Source organism: Ursus arctos, unplaced genomic scaffold (assembly GCF_023065955.2).
Source record: "Ursus arctos isolate Adak ecotype North America unplaced genomic scaffold, UrsArc2.0 scaffold_8, whole genome shotgun sequence".
Lineage (NCBI taxonomy): Eukaryota > Metazoa > Chordata > Mammalia > Carnivora > Ursidae > Ursus > Ursus arctos.
In genome coordinates, this window is record NW_026623100.1 from 12,792,009 (window position 1) to 12,813,809 (window position 21,801).

At 38.8% G+C, this 21,801-nt stretch overlaps 1 protein-coding gene across 3 annotated transcripts in view; it reads right to left on the reverse strand.

The window, feature by feature from the left end:
• Nucleotides 1-21,801, reverse strand: part of THADA (THADA armadillo repeat containing) — a 318,617-nt gene that overhangs the window by 237,836 nt on the left and 58,980 nt on the right. For all 3 annotated transcript variants that reach the window (XM_057309404.1, XM_026486984.4, XM_057309405.1), the window contains exons 23-24: nt 5,411-5,543; nt 2,374-2,487 (exon numbers count right to left, since the gene is read on the reverse strand). In XM_057309404.1, the coding sequence (XP_057165387.1) occupies nt 2,374-2,487; nt 5,411-5,543 (247 nt within the window). The remainder of the gene's footprint in view (nt 1-2,373; nt 2,488-5,410; nt 5,544-21,801) is intronic.

Here is a 21,801-nt window from a genome sequence, read left to right on the forward strand (position 1 = left end):
GAGAAGGTATGTGTAACACAAATAACCAAAAAGGAATATTGTTATCAGGAAAATCATTTTTTTAAAGATTTTTTATTTATTTATTTGAGAGACAGAGCAGGAGTCGGGGGTGGGGATGCAGAGGGAGATGGCAGAGCAGACCCCTCCCCAGCAGGGAGCCCAAAGCAGGGCTTGATCCTAGGACCCTGAAATCATGACCTGAGCCAAAGGCAGACAGATGCTTAACCAACTGAGCCACCCAGGCATCCCAGAAAAATCATTTTAAAACAGCAAAAAACCCAACTCCTACAAGACAAAGACAAATAACCAAGTTAAAGGCAGCCAAAAAGTCTTTAAATGGGGGGGCGCCTGGGTAGCGCAGTCATTAAGCGTCTGCCTTCGGCTCAGGGCGTGATCCTGGTGTTCTGGGATCGAGCCCCACATCAGGCTCCTCCGCTATGAGCCTGCTTCTTCCTCTCCCACTCCCCCTGCTTGTGTTCCCTCTCTCGCTGGCCGTCTCTCTGTCAAATGAATAAATAAAATCTTAAAAAAAAAAAAAGTCTCTAAATGGGCAATTCACAGAAGTAATCCAGACACAAGAAAAAATGTTAAAGCTAGCCAGGTATCAGAGAAATGTGAAATAAAACTGGGAAGCCATTTCACATGAAGCAGAAAGGCAGAAACTATGCATACCGAAACACCATTCAGAAATTACAATGAACTTGGGGCGCCTGGGTCCATCGGCTCAGGTCAGGATCTGCCGTTGTGGGACTGAGGCCTGCAACAGGCTTCACGCTCAGCACACAGTCTACTTCAGATTCTCTCTCCCCTTCCCCCTCTAACCCCATGCCCTTCCCCTGCTCACACTCCCTCTAAAATCAATCAATCTTAAAAAAAAAAAAAAAAAAGAAATTACAACGAACTTACAGCTCACTCACCTTGAAAAATAATGTTTATTGTAAACACCCAAACTTTGAAAAGATGTATGGATAATACCATTTATGCTTTTAAAAAAAAGTTCATAAAAGAATGAAAAACGTGCACGGAAAAACTGAGATTAGTGGTTATAGCTGAGGGGGAAGAAAGGGACACAGGATGTGGAGGAGCCCACAGTGCGTACAATTCCATCAACAATGTTTTACTTCTTCAGCTTAGAACTGGTTTCATAGATGTTCATCGTTCACTGTACATTTTTATATCTGAAATGTTTCACAGATATCTAATAAAAATAATAAGAAATACACCACGAAAGGGGAGAAGGAAAGCAAATTATCAACTAATGCCTAGAAGACTAGTCAGAGACAACATTTTTAAATTTTACCAATTTAATAAAAATGACCACTAAGATGCCATGAATGATCCTGAAGCAGAGTAGGACAAGAATTATCCAATACTCTTTAAAATCAAACACTATTATTTTTAGATGTTCTCATAAAAAAGTAGCACTTTTTTAAAGTGAGAGTCTAAGAAAATGGAACCAAATTGTATTTTTCACAGTTCGCTGGGAAAAAAATCTAAAACTGATCATTTCTGAAAGGTGATTAGTAACATTTTAAAAATTTGAGAGAAATAAGGAAATTTCACATTTTATAGTCACAGGCCAGAAAGTGTCATGCTAATAAACCCCATCCTTTTCCACTAGTCACACTCTGGCCCATGGGCTAGACCCCTCCCACAGGCTCTGAAATAAAACCGCATGTACGAACGTACTGTACCCGATTGACGAGTCAGCTCTTCTGTTCCCTGACCTAGCCTGGGCGTCCTACAGTTGGGAGGAAAGTCCTACTATAAAGCATTTACTGAGAAAGCCTAGACAAGATGTACTTGAAGGTATTTACTATTATGGAGTGGAGTAGAGCTGCGAGGATTACTTACCCCAACTTCTCACTCATACTCATACACACACACACACACACACTCGCACACAATTAACCCAGCTGCAGCAGTAACTAAAAGAGACTAAATATTAGCTAAAATTAAAATATGAATATACCAAAAGTTAGACAATTCATTTTAGGGAAAGATCAGCTACTGAATTACAAAATGTGTATCAACTCAAAGAAGCACACATGAAATTTTAAGTAATAGCACATTCATTTAAAAAAACTTCAGATGCAAGAGCAGTATTATAAAATACCTTACCTAAGTTGGATGTTTTCACCAGATTTTAAAAATAGTTCATTTTGGTCAATATATATCAACTAAAGCAATGATTTATTTCGTGGACAGGAAAGGCCAACAAAACAAAAAACAAAAAATCCAGATCAAGCTTCAAATGCCTGCCCCATTTTCAAGAATTCTACATCTTTAGCAGATATTTTTTTTTCTTTTTTGGTAAAGCGAAGATTTAAAATCACTGCCTTCCTAGCAGGATTTGAATATTTCCATTATTACCTGGGGGACGGTGCTCTTTGAGTCATCTGTAGGCCCAGCCAAGGTGATTAACTCTTTCATTGTTATCTTCAACAAATCCATTTTGCCTTTCTTAGGTTCAGATGCCAATAGCGCCTACGGAAAAACAAAACAAAAATTAACGAGGCTCTGATTTTACATACACCTATTAGCTACTTCCCAGAATCAATCTCAAAATGCAAAATCTCCCTGTAGAAACATGTGGTATCAAGTAAGCTAATTAAGCCATGTGGCCTTGGACAAGTAGCTTAACCTCGCCACCCCTGGGATTCTTCATCTGAAAAATTCGGTGATGGTGATATCATGGAACCTCTAAAGTCATTTCCAGTTTTGCTTATTAACAATAGAATTCTAAGAGGTTGAGAGAATGGCTCTTGTTGACCACTCTTATAGGACCATAACTAGGTGGCAAGTCTCAGATACAATAAGCAAGTCAGTTTTTGTAACAAATTTCCCAACACGAAAATTCTCTTTAGTTAAAAGACAAAACAAAAAAACAAAAAACAAAAAACAAAAAAACCCCAACACCTATGGATTAAATTTCTAGCAAGGATTTGGAAACTCCCTGGAGACTGATCAGTTACTTAATTCTTTACCAAAGAGTCTCTCTACCTGGAGGACTATCAAATTGTAGCACTGGAAACTCCATGAGCAAGAGACAATACTACAAACTCCAAAGAGGTCCTATGTTTGAATTTTCAAGAGCTGCTTATTTACTTTGTGTCTAACATTTTGCCAATACACAATAAACATTAAAATAGGGTATCAAACTACCTGAGGCAATAAAAAGGAATGAAGTACTGATATGTGCTACAACATGGATGGATTTTGAAACATGCTAAGTGAAAGAAGCCAGACACGAAGGCCGCGCACTATATGATTCCATTTATATGACATGTCCAGGATAGGCAAATCTCTAGAAACAGAATATAGATTAGTGGTTGTGGAGAACTAGGAGTAGCAGGGATTATTTCATTTATAGCTACTAGCTCCCAAGAGTGAAAGTTTCAAGCCACTCAGCTTCTTCGGAAGCTTTTATAATCCATAAAAGAGGAACACCCAAACTAAGTAAGTTTAAAAGAAAAATGTATCATAGTATATTTATGCTCAGAAAACATATATACTATTTTTCTAATGACCACTCAAAACAATTTCATATCTGTCTGCACAAAAGATAAGTTCATAAACTAAGTAGGGCAGTGTTTCTCCACAGTTAACACTAAAGAAAGGTTTCCATGAGAACATAACTTATTGGTAAATTATGCTTTGAGGAATGGGACATCTCTGAGCAGATTTTTCTAATAATTTATTTTTTATTTTTTTTTTTAAGATTTTATTTATTTATTCGACAGAGAGAGAGACAGCCAGCAAGAGAAGGAACACAAGCAGGGGGAGTGGGAGAGGAAGAAGCAGGCTCATAGCAGAGGAGCCTGATGTGGGGCTCGATCCCAGAACGCCGGGATCACGCCCTGAGCCGAAGGCAGACGCTTAACCGTTGTGCCACCCAGGCGCCCCAGATTTTTCTAATAATTTAGATTTTACTCAACTAACATAAATAAGAGAGTTATATCCAATTACTGAAATGTCTCCTTGAAACCATGGCTTTTGTTCCGTCAAGAGCTGTGGGCATAGTTATGACACTCTTCCCAAGGATGGGCTAAGTGAATGCATGTCCAGATTGCTCTGTCACTGTGACCAACATTTAGTACTGGATGGGAACCAAAGGGAATAAGCACACAGCACAAACACACAACTAGACCTTGCTATTGTGTTAACATTTGTCCTCAGACAGACGAATGAGGCAAAAACACACTAGGTCAGAATGAATTATAGGCAGGAGATAAAAACTGAAGTGGGACGGGTCAAATCAGAGAGGAGTTAATTTCTGAAGGTCACCAAAACCCACCCAGCAGAGCTACCTCAATGATCTCTGTATCACATCAACAACCCGCAAGTGATGTCCACTGTCATCACACAATGATGACGTTGGAAATTTGGGGGAGGAATAAGAAAGAGAAGGAACAAATGTAGGTAGGGGCACTTAAAACAAAGACTTCGTTTCACTTATTATCATTGCTTTTATTACACCACCCCCATTCCTGGACTGCATCCTACTGACTATTAAACAAAGAACTTTCAGGTCAGGGTCTAATTTAGTATTGTGAGGACTTTGGTTTTTATTCACTGCATTCACAAGGGTGACCGCCTCTTCAATTCAACACCGTGGACATAAAATATTCTCCTATCAACTTGCGATATCTGGGCGTGCTGATATGAAGTGATCTTTAAGGTATAATGTTAGGTGAAAAAAAGCAAGGGAAAAACAGGGTGTGTAATACGCTTTCTTCTGTGTTCAAAAAAACACACACCCATTCAGTCAGGCTGTCTGGGCTTCAAGTCTTAGCTCCGCTCACACTATCTCTGGGGCTTTTGGCAAATTACTTCACTTCCTTAAGCCTCAGTTTCTTCATCTACAACATATGCATGATCACAGGACGCACCTCATAGGGCTTGAGGAAAGATTAAATAAGGTAACATACGTGAAATAACTACTAAATGTTAGCTACTATTAGGATTAAAATTATTTTGTGCATGGACATTTTACGGAAGGATTCAAAAGAAACTGTTACTACCGGTTGCTTACAGAGAGAGTCTTAAGGGTCTTGAAATAACAGGAAGACTATTTTTTCTAATTCAAAAAGAAAAAGGTAACATGTACACTTCCTAGAAGTGAGCAGTGAATGTGCCACAGTGATGTCTGCCTACTTAATGACCAGGCGGAAATCTATACCACCCTCTGTTCACATTACAAGACTGACCTCGTGGAGGGTTTGTTCCAAGAACAGATCTGTCACGGGAACACACTGTCCACACGTACAACAAAGCCACAAATGCTATAGTACTTAAAACACAGAACTGTTCCTTATGCAATATGCTTACTCACATGTCAAGGGGATTGTCAAAAGACAAATAAAACAAATTATCAAAAGACAAACAGCTACGTCCTGTGGATAAGCACCTGTATGTAGAAAGGAATGCCAGCACTGCGTCTTGTAGCACAGAGTTTAGATGAAGGATCACTGCATTTAACTTCCTCTAAAACATTCCATAGCCACTGTTCCGGTAGCTTTTGCAGACTCACATTGGGGCACCTAAAAGGCATATGTAAAGCAAACATTTGGAATAATCAGGTACCAAAAGGAAAAAGTACAAACTATTGATACACACCAACATTGTTAGAAAAGAATAAATATTCTTACATTTGGAAGGAGGGAAACTAAAATTTGTCTCCCGTTTTACTTTTCACTTATTTTCCTCTTTCACTTATTTTCCTTAAAGATTCCACTTCTTACAAAAGCATATAAAGCATGTGTCTTGTCTGCAAAATAAGCTTTAATACCACGGCTTACAACCACAGTTAAAATGTTCTGATCTTCTGATGTTAATAAAATTCTTACAGATAATCTATACTACAAAACTCAAGATTTCCAACAAAGAGAATATAATTTTAATATAATTTATGATCTATCTTTATAAAGATTATTTATATTCAGAGAAAACACATATTAAGGTATATTTTAATAATCATTTTCATGTCTTTCAAAATGTGGCCCCCCACAAAATTTTCAACCAGATCCTATGGAGAATTAATAAAGCAAGTTGGGATAAACATTTTGAGGTTATCTGGATATTGCTGTTAGTGAGATTCTGCTCTATTATACTGTTATTCTAGAGTGCTTAAGAACATTTTATTTTAAAAAAATATTTGGGCACCTGGGTGGCTCAGTCAGTTAAGTGTCTGCCTTCAGCTCAGGTCATGATCCCAGGGTCCTGGGATCACGTCCCAAATCAGCCTCCCGGCTCAGCCAGGTGCCTGCTTCTCCCTCTGCCTCTGCCACTCCCCCTGCTTGTGATCTCTCTCTTTCTCACTCTGTGTCAAATAAATAAAGTCTTTAAAAAAATCCTTTTTAACCTTATGCCTTACCACGTTATATAATATTATCTTAAGAAACAGTATATTCAGTAGTAGACAATTATTTTAGGAGGATCATAATTGCATTTAACTAAAAATATATGGAAAATAAAGAGATGAGGTCCAAAGAAAAAGAAAAAAATATTTTTTTACATTGAGGAAGACATTCTGTAGACAGATAACTGATTTCTTTTTTTTCCCCCAAAGATTTTATTTATTTATTTGAAAGAGAGAGAGCACAAGCAGGGAGGAGAGGGAGAAGCAGACTCCCCGTTGAGCAGGGAGCCTGATGCGGGCTCGATCCCAGCACCCTGATCATGACCTGAAGCAAAGACAATGCAGGACTGGCTTATAGAAAATGCTGCAGTCTGAAGTCAAGTGTCCTATAGGGATTCACTATATGGGAAAAACTACGGGGGAAAAGGAACTGTAAGAGATAAGGAGTATTCTCCTATTTCCTTACTTTCCTTTCAAGTGCACTGAAATACCAGTACAATAAATACTAGCTCAGTAATGCTCCTCCAAACTGTCTGTGAGCCTCTCCTAAACCTCCCTGACCCGGCACACAGAGGTTCTAGCAAAACCAACCAATCTGAAAAGGGCAGGCAGGTCTGAGACAAGAGCAGGCCACCTCACTATGCATCATGCCTCCCTGCCTGAACTTACAAGGGCTCGTGACTGTTAACAAATCTTGATCTAATTCCTTTTCCATCTTAATCAAATATTCCAGCTTGATTCTAACCTTAAAAGTTTTTCCACATTTCGATAGGACTTTCTGTTATAGTAAGGTTGTGCACTTCGCTGATGCCCATTCTAACATACGTGCCACCCACACACATACACGCACACACACATACACATACTCTCTTCATATTCCCAACTCAGCATTTGTTTATGATCTCCGCACTTACCCCTAGTCATACAAATCAGCAAAACTGCCTCCAAATATTACATCTCACAAGGACCTTTCCTTTCTCAGAGCCTCTAATGTACTTTGAGGAACTATTAGGCACAAGGTGTGCCCCTACGGGGTCAGTACGGTGCCATGGACGGGTCGACTCTGAGCTGGACTCGAGGACGTGCGGGCAGGAAGGCCCACCTGTGTGGGCTTGAGGGAGCCAGAGATTAGATGACTGAGAAAATAGTTTAAGGCCCCAGAGGCAATTCCCTAATTTAGATTCTTGGCTATTGTAATTACAAACAGTTAACCAGGCCTATTTACCTCCTTGAGTGTTACACACTAAGACTAAATGCTCCTTGTTAATTTGGGGAATTTGAAAACAAAGATTAGAGAATACTTAAGGAGGTAAAGCCTGGCAAAGTGCCCTCACCAGAGCCCTTTCTGGCCCACTGCCAAGGATCCGGGACCTCAGGAGCTCTGGGAAACGCTCAAGGCACCAGCTCCTCCCATCTAGTCCACAAAGTCCTCCGCTTTGGAATTCCCCAGGATCATACCGGCTTTTCCGCAGAACCCTTCAGTTGTCTGGTTTTCAATGTGGACTTTGCACTAGACCCTATTTCTCTGATTCCCTAGCTTCCTAGCTGTGCGTCCCAGGCCAGTCCTGCCCCCATGGCCACACAAGAAAATTAGTCCAATAATAGAATTCCTACCCTTCTTAGTAAAATGAAACATGCTGTATTTTAAACAAAATAAACTTACAAGTTTTGTTTAAATTATCATACTGTAAATATATTTGCCTGCCACTAAGTAAAGAAAAATAAACATTTACCGAATGTCTTTTATAATCAGATACAACACTAGACTTTTCACATCTTATCTTTGCAACAAACAAGTCTGTGAAAAGGTATGATTTTCCCCAACTGACAGGTAGGAGAGTACGTGATAGTGGTCAGGAGGATAGACTACAGAGCCAAATTATTTAGAGAGAAAGCACATAGAATCCCTGCTCTGCCATCTAATAGTGGTATGATCCAGGACAAGTTATGAAACCTCCCCACTTCTCACTTTCCTCTTCCATAAATTGAAAGCTTTTGGGAGGATTAAATGAGTTTGTCCTGGTGAAGTATCTAATATGTTCTTAACAGGTTGTTTTCTAAAATTATTATCTATTATTGGGGTATGTGGCTGGCTCAGTCAGCGGAGCATGCGACTCTTGCTTGGGGTTATAAGTTTGAGCCCCACTATGGATGTGGAGATTACTTAAAAATTTAAATCTTAAAAAAATAAAATAAAATTATTATCTATTATTATCCATTATTATGAGAAAAGTAAGCTTTAAAGAGTTTCATTGAACTGGTAGAGATGGAACAGCTGGTTTACGTTTTGACAAGCCATGCCCCGGCACATATTAATAATAACCAAAATATGCAAATAGAACCCCAAAACCAACTGAGCTCAAAAGCAAGATAATTATCTGGGTAAAACAGAAGAGAAATGCAAAGTAGCGAGAGTGCTGATACCAGAGATCAGCTGGGTTACAGCTCTAGAAGCAGCAATGATGGTCCCGAAGTCGGTTCCTGAGGAGAAACTCACCTTACTCCCAGGAAATGGGAAATTTCAGGGGCTTCCTCTTCCATTAAAGGAAACTGAAAAGGGCTACTGCCAGAGCTGCAGCAGTAGGAAAAGTCATGGGCCCAGGGAAAGCCCGAACCAGGCTGACTACTAGCTTGGTGACCAGATCTGTAACATCCCCAGTATTACTTTGGGTGGGAGCTTGGTGACCGGATCTACTGGTAACATCCCCAGTATTACTTTGGGTGGGAGACCCAAAATGCCACTATCTAATCTAGTTTCTCTGATAGAGAGGAATAAGCCAAAGGAGAATAAATAGAAACCAAAAAGACTCCTAATCATCTAGTCAGCAAATCATAATTCAAAACAGAGATGTTTTATATTAAGAAAAACTATCTTAAAAAGCAATAATCTGAACATAAGGTCACTCCATATGAAACTTAATTTTACAGAGTGGTCTGACAAAGACCTTAAAATAACTGTTTAGAACACTCAAGAGACAAGGAATAACTTCTATTTTAAAAAAGAGTAAGAAATTATGAAAAACAGGGTTGAGGTGGAGGCCTGGGTGGCTCAGTTGTTTAAACATCTGACTCTTGATTTCAGCTCAGGTAATAATCTTAGGGTCGTGAAATGGAGCCCCTCGTTGGGCTCAGTGCAGAGTCTGCTGGAGATTCTCTCTCCCTTTCCCTCTGCCCCTCCCCCAGCTCACACTCGCATGCACACTCTCTAAATAAATAAAATCTTTAAGGGGCGCCTGGGTGGCACAGCGGTTAAGCGTCTGCCTTCGGCTCAGGGCATGATCCCGGCGTTGTGGGATCGAGCCCCACATCAGGCTCCTCCACTATGAGCCTGCTTCTTCCTCTCCCACTCCCCCTGCTGGTGTTCCCTCTCTCGCTGGCTGTCTCTATCTCTGTCAAATAAATAAATAAAATCTTTAAAAAAAAAAATAAAATCTTTAAAAAAAAGAAAAGAAAGATATTGGAAACACTGGAAATAAAAATGTACTTTCAAAATTAAAAAAAAATAACAGATAAGATGAATTCTAGAGAATTAATGACTCAGATAACAGTTTTCTGGGAAACGTACCCAAAACAATACAGAGAAAGAAGACAAAAACATGAAATATATACGTGCACACATGTATATGTGTCTGTGTGTACATACATAATACGATAGCTTGAGAGAAACCAATATGATTTAAGAGGGGTTACAGAGGGCAGGAATAAAATGTCTAGGAGAAAAATATTCAAAGAAATATCTAGAAAATTTCCAGAATTGAAGAAAGTCACAAGGCCTCAGATTCAAAGGATATTCCAAGTATCCACTCCAAGTAAAGAAACCCATACCTAGGCATATTACAGTGAAATTGTGATTAAGAGAAAACCTTAAAAGACAGAGGAGATGAAAGAAAAATAGGATACCTTACAAAGGAAATCAATTATACCAAAGACAAGTTTCTCACTGGCAATAATAAAAGACATAGTATCTTCAAAGCACTGAGCAAAAATAACTGTTAACCAGAATTCTATACCCTATTAAACTACATTCAACAGTGGAGGTAAGATAAAGACAATTTGAGACAAACAGAAAGTCTGCCTCCCAGAGATCCTCATGAAAAGAAATTCTAAAGAACATGCTTCTGCAAAGTTAAGTAGACCCAGAGCAGTCTCAATGTGGTATCTATTAGACAGCTCAAACTCAACATACCCAGACTAAACTGATGGCCTTCCTTTAAAAATCTACTCTGCCCATGGTCTTCTCCATCGTAGCATATAAAAAATACATCTTAGGCCAAAAATTTTGGAATTATCCTTTCTCTCAAGTACCAAATCCAATCAATCAATATATACTGTCCGTTCAACCTTCAAATTACATCCAGATTCAGATAACTGTTTACTATCTCCACCATTCTTCAAGTCATCATCATCTCTTTCCTGAATAACAATAATATTGTAACCTCTTAACTGGTCTCTCTGATTTTACTATTATAGTATATTCTCAACACTGCAGTCAAAGTAATCCTTTTAATTTTTTTAAAAAGATTTTATCTATTTATTAGACAGAGAGAGAGAGAGAGCACAAGCAAGGGGAGCTGCAGAGAGAGAGGGAGAAGAAGACTCCCCACTGAGCAGGGAGCCCAACATGGGGCTTGATCCCAGAACCCTGAGATCAAGACCTGAGCCAAAAGCAGACACTTAACCACTTAAAACTGACTGAACCACCCAGGAGCCCCTAAAGTAATCCTTTTGAAAGGCCAGATCATAATCCTCCTCTGTTCACAAACCCTCCAATGTCTCCCTGTTTTACTCAGAATAAAAGCCAAAGTCTTCACTACATCTTACAGTATCTAGTCCTCATTACCTCTCTGATCTTATCTTCTACAACTCTTTCTTAATCCACTCCGGTCACAAATGGTTTACCTGCTGTTCCTTAAATACCCTAAGTCCATGCCTCTCGAGACCTTGGCACCTGACCTCCTCTCTACTTGGAACAGTCTTCCTCCAGCTATACAACTGTTGATTATAGTGTTCACTATACTTACGAATATGTTCAAATCTTTAATGATAATCTTTTAAAATCAAGTTTTAAAAAATGGAAATTAAATAATTTCCCCAACATTATAAAGCTTGTGAGTGACAGAGGGAGAATTAAAATGTAGACTGACACCAAAGCCCTTGCTTACTAAAAAGGCATTACTTAAAGGTGCTTGTCCTAGATTCTATTCCACATCTGTCCCAATCTGCTCATGACAGATATACTATCAACTCTCTATTCTTTGCTTCAGTGGATTTCCTTCATTCATTTGGAAAAAAGATCTATTAATTATCTAGTAGTTTGCTTGGCACTATGCTGTGCCCTAGGAAAGGGAGAATAGAATAAAAATTCCAACTTCACGTAATTCAGAAAACAAGTTCCTGTGGCTTAGGAATGTATTACCAGAATATACTGGTTTTAAGAAATTTACCTTCCTAATCATTTTATTCAGGTCATCCTTCAGATTGATTTCAATCTCTGAACATATACCGTCAGGGTGGGGGTTAGAGTAGCTTTTAAACAAACTGAGTGATATGGATGGAAAGCTAGCTGGAGAGTTAAAACATCCCTCGGAAAAACCACAGTGGATAACCATCTACTTGTAACTGACTTGATGTGAACTGTGTCTCACTCATTCTGGAAGTATTCCAATTCCCTTGGCCAACTGGGTACATTTATGACTGTTACTAAACTTTCCTACATTAACTGAATGACTCACCACTGGCCTAAAGAAATTATTTCACCTGCAAACACAAAGCAAATAATTTCACATTTTATTTTATTTCATTTCATTTTACTTTATTTTAATTAATTAATTAATTAATTTGACACAGAGAGAGAAAGCACAAGAAGGGGGAGTGGCAAGCAAAGGGAGAGGAAGAAGTAGCCCCCAGCTGAGCAGGGTGCCTGATATGGGGCTTGATCCCAGGGCCCGGGGATCATGACCTGAGCTGAAGGCCGATGCTTAACCACTGAGCAACCCAGGTACCCTAATTTCACATTTTAAATGCAAAGTACATTTAAATCCAATATACAAAACACAATTCCCAGAAAATTATCAAGACTCAATTGCCAGGAAACTAATTATGTGTAACCTCAACTGAGACAAGGTTAAGCCTTTGACAATATATTCATTTCCCAAATAATAATTTATTTACCAAGCTGTTATCACTAAGGGCACAAGAAGGAAGAAAATCGTTTTCTTTTCCTATAAACACAGACTTTCATTTTGACAGGTTTAAGAGCAAATGAAAATTCATTCAACTAAATAAGTTACTGGCTTGAGAAAAATGAGTATCAATGAAAATAAAGCTATTTATTCGCTGACTGTTAATAAACTTTTACCGTACCATGTTCCTTATTTCACTTGCCTTATTTTTCATTTGCTAATAATTTAAATAATTCTAAATAATGCACACACACAAAAAAAGAGTTTGTTTTGGGGGTCAAAACCAGAATTTGTCCCCAATCCTGATACAAACCCAATGATGCATGTTTACTCAAGCTTAACACCATCAGTCATCACCATCATCATCTGAGTGAAAACAGCTATGAACGATAATTTCAAAAAATAACACTATTAGCCTGGCTATTGAGAATAGCACACTAGAACCCTAAAACAGTGCATATCACAACAGAGTAAATGACACATAAGCAACCAAGGGAGGAATGACTGGAACTGGTCTGATATCATAAGACTTTGATTCCTTCGTACAGATGAAAACAGGAAACTGAAAAACATGTGCAAAGTTACATTAAAACAAACAAACAAAAATAGAGTGAGGCTTTCAGGGAAAGTAGAAGAAAGATAATCTGGTAATTTCAGAATATCTAAATGTCTACAACATTAATGCTGTTATAAGGAATTCCAGTGGGGCGCCTGGGTGGCACAGCGGTTAAGCATCTGCCTTTGGCTCAGGGCGTGATCCCGGCGTTGTGGGATCGAGCCCCACATCGGGCTCTTCCACTATGAGCCTGCTTCTTCCTCTCCCACTCCCGCTGCTTGTGTTCCCTCTCTCACTGGCTGTCTCTTTCTCTGTGTCAAATAAATAAGTAAAATCTTTAATAAAAAAAAAAAAGGAATTCCAGTGTTCTCAGTCACCCAAGTTCAAAGTTTTGTAAAGCAAAGCTTTAGTTGCCTACCACATGAAAAACAAGTCAGACTACTGACTTTGAACTGGAGTGGGGGGGGGCTACACCCTTATCTGTGGGACAGCAAACCATTTAGGTTTAGAAGAGAAAATTTACCCACAATGTAAAAAGAAGTTTTTGCTTTCACAAGCTAATGCTCTAAATATTCCTTGCACTAGCCGAAAATCACCCACTGACAATACTGAACAAATGGATCTAAGATTCCAAGTACTGGTAAGAAAAGAGTCAAGAGGAGAATAAAAACAGCATGGAGAGATATAGCATACTTTCTGGGAACAAACACTTGATCACCATTCATTTTACACATTCACATAGTTTCTCAGATGCCCTATCTGGCTCGTCTGCCCTCTACTATCAACTCCACGACACACACGTGTGTACCTTATTTGTGGGTGATCTTAAAGCTACTTACTGGGAGCCACACATACTAATTTTTATATCCATTTGGTTGGAGACTCTCAGGAAAAAAAAATATCCAGGGAGCAGAAAATCCAGAATCCTTATCCTGGGACTCTCCAAGTCCTATATATTTGGACAATCTCATTCAGCTTCATCTTACTGCTTAGAAAGCTCTTCCCAGAAAGCTGTTGCTGTTTGTCCTTCAAGCCCTGGCTTACTTTAGCATAAAGAGAGATTTTTCCTTACCACCAAACTTTATCACATCAAATTATACATTAGTGTCTGATAGTTTTTTATTATTTTCTAAATGTCCTTTATAAACATGGAGTTATATAGACTCCACGATACAGGGACCCTTTCTGTCCTATCCACTTCTCTCTTCCCAGCACCTTGTAACGGGACCTGCCACCCAATCAGGAGCTCAACAAATACCCGTTGAATAAAAGAACAACCCATAACTTGGCAACTCTGTTAAGAGTGCCATTCTAAAAAACCAGGCCGACAAAGAGGGGTATGGTAACTGGAAAAGAAGTATGAACGAAAGTGCTTTCCAACAACAACAGGTGCCACCATTAGAGCCTGCACGTGGCATTAATTATTCTTCCCATCACCTGGGACAGAAAGCTCAGTAAATGGAATGTTTTCTTGGTCCTTTCATTTCTGCCTTGTAAATTATCTAGTTTACTTCTCTAATCCCAAAGATTAGAATGCTGGGCTCGAAGTTCCTCTAAGAACAAGAACCATGTCTTACCAATATTTTGTTCTATGAGGCCTACCCATCACAATTTCTTACGTATAACAGGTGATCGATAAGCTTTTATTGAACTGCTAATCTCTGAAGCAGTATGAAGTTTCAAAAAACATTGGATTCTAGTACCAGCCCGGTTACTAACTAGTTGTGTGGCTATGGACAAATCATTTGATTTCTTAGTGCTTAAGGATGAAAATAAAATAATTACCAAATTGCTTTGAAATTCAATGAGACATTATTACCTGGGTTACTGTTCCAAAGAAAGAAAGCAAAGACCCTAAATTACATAAATACCCGAAGCTCCTCATAAGAATGTCCGCCCAAAACACTGAGCCCATCATGGCCTTAGTCCTTTGTTCAGGTCCTCACATGCCCCTCTTAGTTCTACAGAGTTACATGTTTCAAATTCAGATCCTAGTAATTTTCTCTAAGTTCACAGCAACTCTCTGGCCTATCACATCATAGTCTCAATGGTCAAGCAGACTGTCTCTAACACAGCGTCTGGCACACAGGAGATGTTCAAGAAATCTTTTATTGAATGATTAAACAAGAACAATGAGCGTGGGTACCAGGGGCTGCACATTAGCTGTGCCTTCAGTTAGGCAGATAACTGGAAACAAAACAAAACAAAACAAATGAGTGTAAGAAAGGAGGGCTGGAACTTTCAGGCTTCTCAATGGTGAAGCCACTGTGCCTATAAAAACACAATGGCCTAATCTAGAGTTCTGACTAGTCAATGAACCTTCTGTACTCCCCAGCAAGGAAAGATTACTTTGTAAGGAAGTGATTTCAAAACTCCTGAGTTGCTGGTCCTTATGATAATGAAGGAATTGAGAGGTAAAAAAGGAACCATGCGAGGCTCCCAAGAACAATGCAACAACTCTGCTTGTTTGTTTTGGTTCTCCATCACGCCATCCGGAGGTCAGCAAGGAAAAGGGAAAGGTTCCTAAGCAAAGCTCTGTGTCAGCTCGGTTCTCTGCGCCAGCTCTGTGCAGTCACCAACCACGGCTGTGGGGAATTCCAACCCCGTCTGTGCTAGTGAGGGCCTCTCCACTAAAAGAGCAGACATCCTCCTTGTCAGAAGGATTGTTTGTTTTATTTCACTCCTGTGTCACCTTAATACAAAATACACAGTGTTTCTGGTCTCTGAGCACATCATACAAATTATAACTTTCTTACAAGGGATTCAAGGTTCTTCATAAGAAAACCCTCACAAAGTGATTAATCCACTAAATACTCCTAAGAGATGGTTTATCGGTTCTAAAGGAGGTTTGCTAAAAATGATCCAGATTCCCTCAACCTTTCATGTCCCCGATCCCCAGATTTTCCCAATCAGCAACTAAAAAGCAGCAGTGTACAACGAGTAGGACGCTCAGAGCTGAGAAAGCAGAACCCTCTCACTACCTCAGAGAGGACGCAGCACCCAGAGAGGTTAAATGGCTTTCCTCTTGTCAATAAGGCTGGTAGACGGAACTCACTTCTAATTCATTCCTAGGTATCCTTTCCTCTAAACGCTGAGGGAGGTGGTGGTTGAGGGTGTGGGGTGGGAGGAATCAGACCCTTCTGATTCTTCTGTTCAACAGTGTCAAAAAAAAAAAAAAAAAAGGCTGACATGAGTGGGGGGGTGTTTTTTGGTTTTTGTTTTTCCTATGTTAAGTGTTATGGCCTGAATCTCTACTAAAAGTAACAGAAATAAACAGGGCAGGCCATCACTGCTGTTTAGGCCTTTGTGTTGTCTTGAGCAAATCACTGGAGCAAATTATTGTTCCATAAGCAGATTAGTCCACTTTCTATCCACAAAGCTATCTCACTCATAGTGGATAAATATTCTAAGATAAGCAAAAAACCCGCAGACTGAAATCAAATTACATATGCTGTATACCCAACTAATTGGTCATTAGACTATTTTGTGCCAGTAAATCAGGTTCCCGGACTACAAAGTGGCTTTCCAAAGGCTTCATCCATCCACCTAAGTATGGAAACACAGAGCTATTTTTTGTTGAGTTCTGATTAGTTTTATTACTATTGTTAATTGAGAAATGTTATCTTCATTTCCTCAAACTCTTTCAGTATGGTTATTTTTCCTAACTTAGAGATTTTCCCAATCTCCAATTATTTCATAAGCTACAGTCTCCACTCCATTCATTCTCTGGTTAAGCATTATGTTTATTATTTCAAGGTTCATGTTTATTATTTCAATTAAACTAAACAGTGACAGATGTGCATGAAGGCTGGCTGCGTGCATGTGCATACACATTTTAAAAAGGTAACATAACCCTGAAGCATGGAGAAATTTTAAGCCTGAAAAATGATTTGCCCAAATGAGATCCAGTGAGAAAGCTATATATCAACAGAAGTCATCTTAACCTCCCTCACCACCATCAAATACTATTGAGGTTTACTGCAGGCTAAAACATCAGGGGGCTATTTTGAAGCCAGGCACAGGCAGTAACAACAATGACCAAATCTAAATTGAATTACCAATAAGAAGGCCATAGGGAAAGGGCAAGATATAGTGGATTTAAAAAAGTGGTTAGAAGGGCAGATTAGATTGTCGGTTCTCTTAATATTTAATATAACCATTCCCTGTGATCAAGGAGAAAAATTAATATTGAAAACTTTGGGACTTTACTAACAGAGCTGAGATAGAGGTTACTCACTGAGAACAAGAGTCCTCTGTTATTATGTCTAAATGACTCAGTATTACTATGAGAACTTTAAAAACAAGTATTCAAAGTTCTAGAAAGAAGGTAATACCTGACTCAACTATGAAGTGGGCTTAAAAAGAAAAATTAAGGGGCCAAAAACTAAAGACACCAAGATTTAGAATTTAAATATTAAAACATCCTAGTTTTCCGCAAATCCTTTCAACCTGCTACAGAAATGAGAAATTTAAAGGATTTCCTCTCTAGAAAAAATATGGCTTCCCAGAGTGGATTACCACTTAGTTTTTCTTTATTCAATTGTTAATGTTTTAAGTAAAATTCATAGGACACTTAGAAATAAAAAAGTGTCTTATTTAGACACATTTGCCAAAGCAGATATAAATAAAAATTTAGACAAGATTGTATTTTAGTTTATTAAGAGTTGAATAACTTTTTCCCCAAATCTCAAACATTACATTCTACACCTATACTTATTGCTCAATTGAGTATTTTTTAGAGACTTGGTCTTTCATACTCCAGTAAAGTAGAAGAAATTATTTTTTTCATTATTATAATTCAATTGTTCATAAGAAGTCTTCTACTGAATTTAAATTGTAGTAGCTGTAACTAACTGATGAAATTTTAAATACATATTTAAATTACTTCTGTCTACCATCATGGTTGACGTCCATGAGTTAGCACTAGCATTTTATGACAAAAATTGCTAAATGTCAGCAGTTCATTTTTTCAGGCCAATAATTTTAAATGACTGTGATTATTGCAATAAATAGCTGTAGGTTAAGCCAAATTTCAATAAGCAGAACAATTCAAAAATATGCAGAATAAGACAACATTAAGTATTCATGAGCCTCCCTTCTACATTTAGAATTGTAGTCAACAATTTAGTCCCCTTATAGTTAAGATTAACTCGTGGTTGTACAAATGAAAGCTAGAGTCCCTGGCCTAACACCCTACTTTAAGATTATGTTCACTTTCACTGAAGAACAACTTAAAATACTAAGGTCATAAAGGGTAAACAAGCAAATATAAATTTCATCAGAAACTTGAGTTTAGTGTTATGACTTGAATGCATGTAACCATCCCAATCAAATGCTTAGGCATGTACTTCTGTATTTTGAAGAGAATATGCATGTTCAATTCTAAAGAGAGAGCATCATATAAGAAAATCATATTTTAGAAAATTAACTCAACATATTGTTTATGTGTGTGTGTATGTGTGCAAGTGTCACTTTCAAAAAATTTCCAGAAAAGAATAGCATCTCCCATTCCCATTTATCCTTAGATGATTGTTTAATAGTGAAGTCAGTTTACATTCGAAGACATTTTGAATAATCTTATTAAAAACCAATTTAAACAACGTGGCTAATGTTTAACTCTTCAGTTATTTATCCATTAATCTCTTTAAGTGCTTCCTTCCCTAACACAGCTGTAGTTCAAGAGGTGGCCAGCAGTTGGCCTCCATTTCAGTGGATTTTCTTGAAAGCCCAGATTTCTTTCTGCAAACTTTTTAAAAGTTGTATGAAAAATAACTTTTTCATAACTTAAGAGCTTATAAAAAGCTTTCAAAAGGATCCAAAAGAAACACATTTTCTCTTAAAAATAAAAACCAAACAAAAGGAAGCCACACACATTGTTAAGATGTTCTCTGCAAAACATTCTGTTCAGCAGATCTGAAGTGTCTCCAAAGGGACCAAGAACCATTTGGTTTGGAAGCAACAGTTGAGAACTCATAACAGGTTGGTTAAAAGCCAAGAGTGACAACCATGAGATTTTTAAAGCAGATTAGGAGTGGCTGAGATACCAGGCACTGGGCCTTGCCTAGTCTCTCTGTTCCATTTACTTGGAATGCCTTCAACTGTACCATTCAACCACCCAGTACAGCTTTTCAAAAGCCTCTGTCCTTGGTCCTCTGTTCTCTTCTCCTTTTACACTGTCCCTTAAAGACTGCAATCCTACTAACTACAATGGTTATGATGACAACTCCTAAACCAAATCTCTGTTTCTGTTATATCTCCCAAACTTAATCCCCTATCTCCAAGTTCTGATTTACGTATTTCCACCAGGATATGCCATCATCATCTCACACACAACACATAAAAAACAAAGTTATTCATCTTTATCTAACTAATAATTCTTTCAGTTTCCCTGCCTCTATTAACATCAATCCCATTGTCTGGTCACCAAGAATTAAACCACAGGAGCAATCGTGGACTCCCTGGTACCCTCCATCACTCACATTCAGTTGGTTCATGTGGCAAATCGCATTTTTCAAAGACGGCCACCACAGTATCTCCCATCCCACATGTATTTCTATAGCATGATCTTGCCACTTCACCATCAAACACATAATGGAGTCTAATTCCTCTCTCCTTGAATCTGGACTAGCCTTAAGACTCACTTATAACCAGAAGAATGTGACTGAAGCAATGCTATGAGACTTTGGAGGCTGGGTCAGAAAAGACCATAAAGAAGGAAGGAAGGAAGGAAGGAAGGAAGGAAGGAAGGAAGGAAGGAAGGAAGGAAGGAAGGGAGGGAGGGAGGGAGGGAGGAAGGAGAAAGAAAAGACCAGGAAGCTCCTGCCTGGTTCTCTCAGAACTCTTTGTTAGTCCATCTATACATGAATGTCAACTACCTTAAGACTGGCATGCTGAGACAACATGTAGTCCCAACCTGGCCCAATCTTCCAGCTATCCCACCAAGTTTCCATAATATGAATAAAGCCATCCTGGATCCTCTTGACCAGTTCATCTGCCAGCTCAATGCCACCAACTGTACTTAGTAAATACACTGAGAAGAATCACGCAGCTGAGCCTTGCCCTAATTCTCGACACATAAAATCTTGAAATATATTATATAAATATAATAAATTCCACAGCTTCCTTCTAAGCATTTAATACGTTGTAAGTGGAGTTGTTACTATGTGGGGCTGAATGTTAACTGACATGCCGCTTCTTTCGCTCCATTCCCAGGGCCATCATCATCATCAGAAGTGCTCATCACCTTAGATCTAGATCGTTATAACTGGTTCTAGACCCTCCTCACTGTAATCTGCCATCACAATCTATCTAACCTAGGGGCACCTGGGTGGCTCAGTTCGTTAGGCAGCTGCCTTCGGCTCGGGTCTTGATCCAAGGGTCCTGAGATTAAGTCCCGCATCAGGCTCTCTGCTCAGCAGAGAGCCTGCTTCTCCTTCTTCCTCTGTCTACTGCTCTGCCTGCTTGTGTTCTCTCTCTGTGTCAAACAAGTAAATAAAATCTTAAAAAAAAAAAAATCTATCTAACCTAATACTTCTAACCGGAAAACTACTTTTGCATACCAACACTACAGTCAACACCAATCTCATTGATGTTTTCCATTTATAGAAAGCTTCATAATGCAAACTTGATTATACAACAACCAGAGATCTGTCGATAGGGCAAATATTCTTTTCCTTACTTTAGGGATGAAGAGATCAGAGCTAAGGAGATTAACTTTTGTACAATCTCACTGCCAATAAATGGAGTGGATATAAACAGAACTAAGAGGTTATATCAAAGTTCACTGCTATTTCTCTGTTCTACAATGCATCCTATCATTTATTTCAGATCAAAAACGTTCAACGTCTTTCTCTATCCCCAGTACAGCAAACCTACTTTCTAAATATTCTTAATTTAGGGGCGCCTGGGTGGCACAGCGGTTAAGCGTCTGCCTTCGGCTCAGGGCGTGATCCCGGTGCTATGGGATCGAGCCCCCCATCAGGCTCCTCTGCTATGAGCCTGCTTCTTCCTCTCCCACTCCCCCTGCTTGTGTTCCCTCTCTTACTGGCTGTCTCTATCTCTGTCAAATAAATAAATAAAATCTTAAAAAATAAATAAATAAATATTCTTAATTTGGTCTCAATCTATCCAGTTGTTTGGTATTGCCTACTAACACCACCACCATCACCCACCATCACCACCACCACTACTACAATAAGGATGACTTATTTACTCACCTAATAATATGCCATGCTGATTCTAGCCTCTGAACATCTGCTCACAGTTTCCTCCTTTCTCCTGCTATCTACTTAAACCTTGCTCATGCATTAGCATAAATGCCACCTTCTCTCCATTAAGTCCTACCAGCCTATCTCTGTTGCTTTCCCTCTGTTATTCTTACAGAATTTGTAAATTTCACCCAAAATTTGACAATTACATGGGATTGTTTATCTTGCTCAAGTGTGTTGGTCTCACTTTCCAGGCTGGTATTCAACTAACACACATCCATACGTACAGCAATGTTGAGTGCTTACAGCCAGTGTCTGTTCTGACCAGTCAGTACTCATGACATACCATCTGTTAAATATTTTGAATTTCATCCCTGCTTATTTCCTACACTAAACAATAAGCTCTTTAAGAACAGGATCCTTGTCTTATAAAGAAGTATTATACCCTCCAAACTAAACACAGTACTAAGCACACAACCAGTGTTCAATATATAT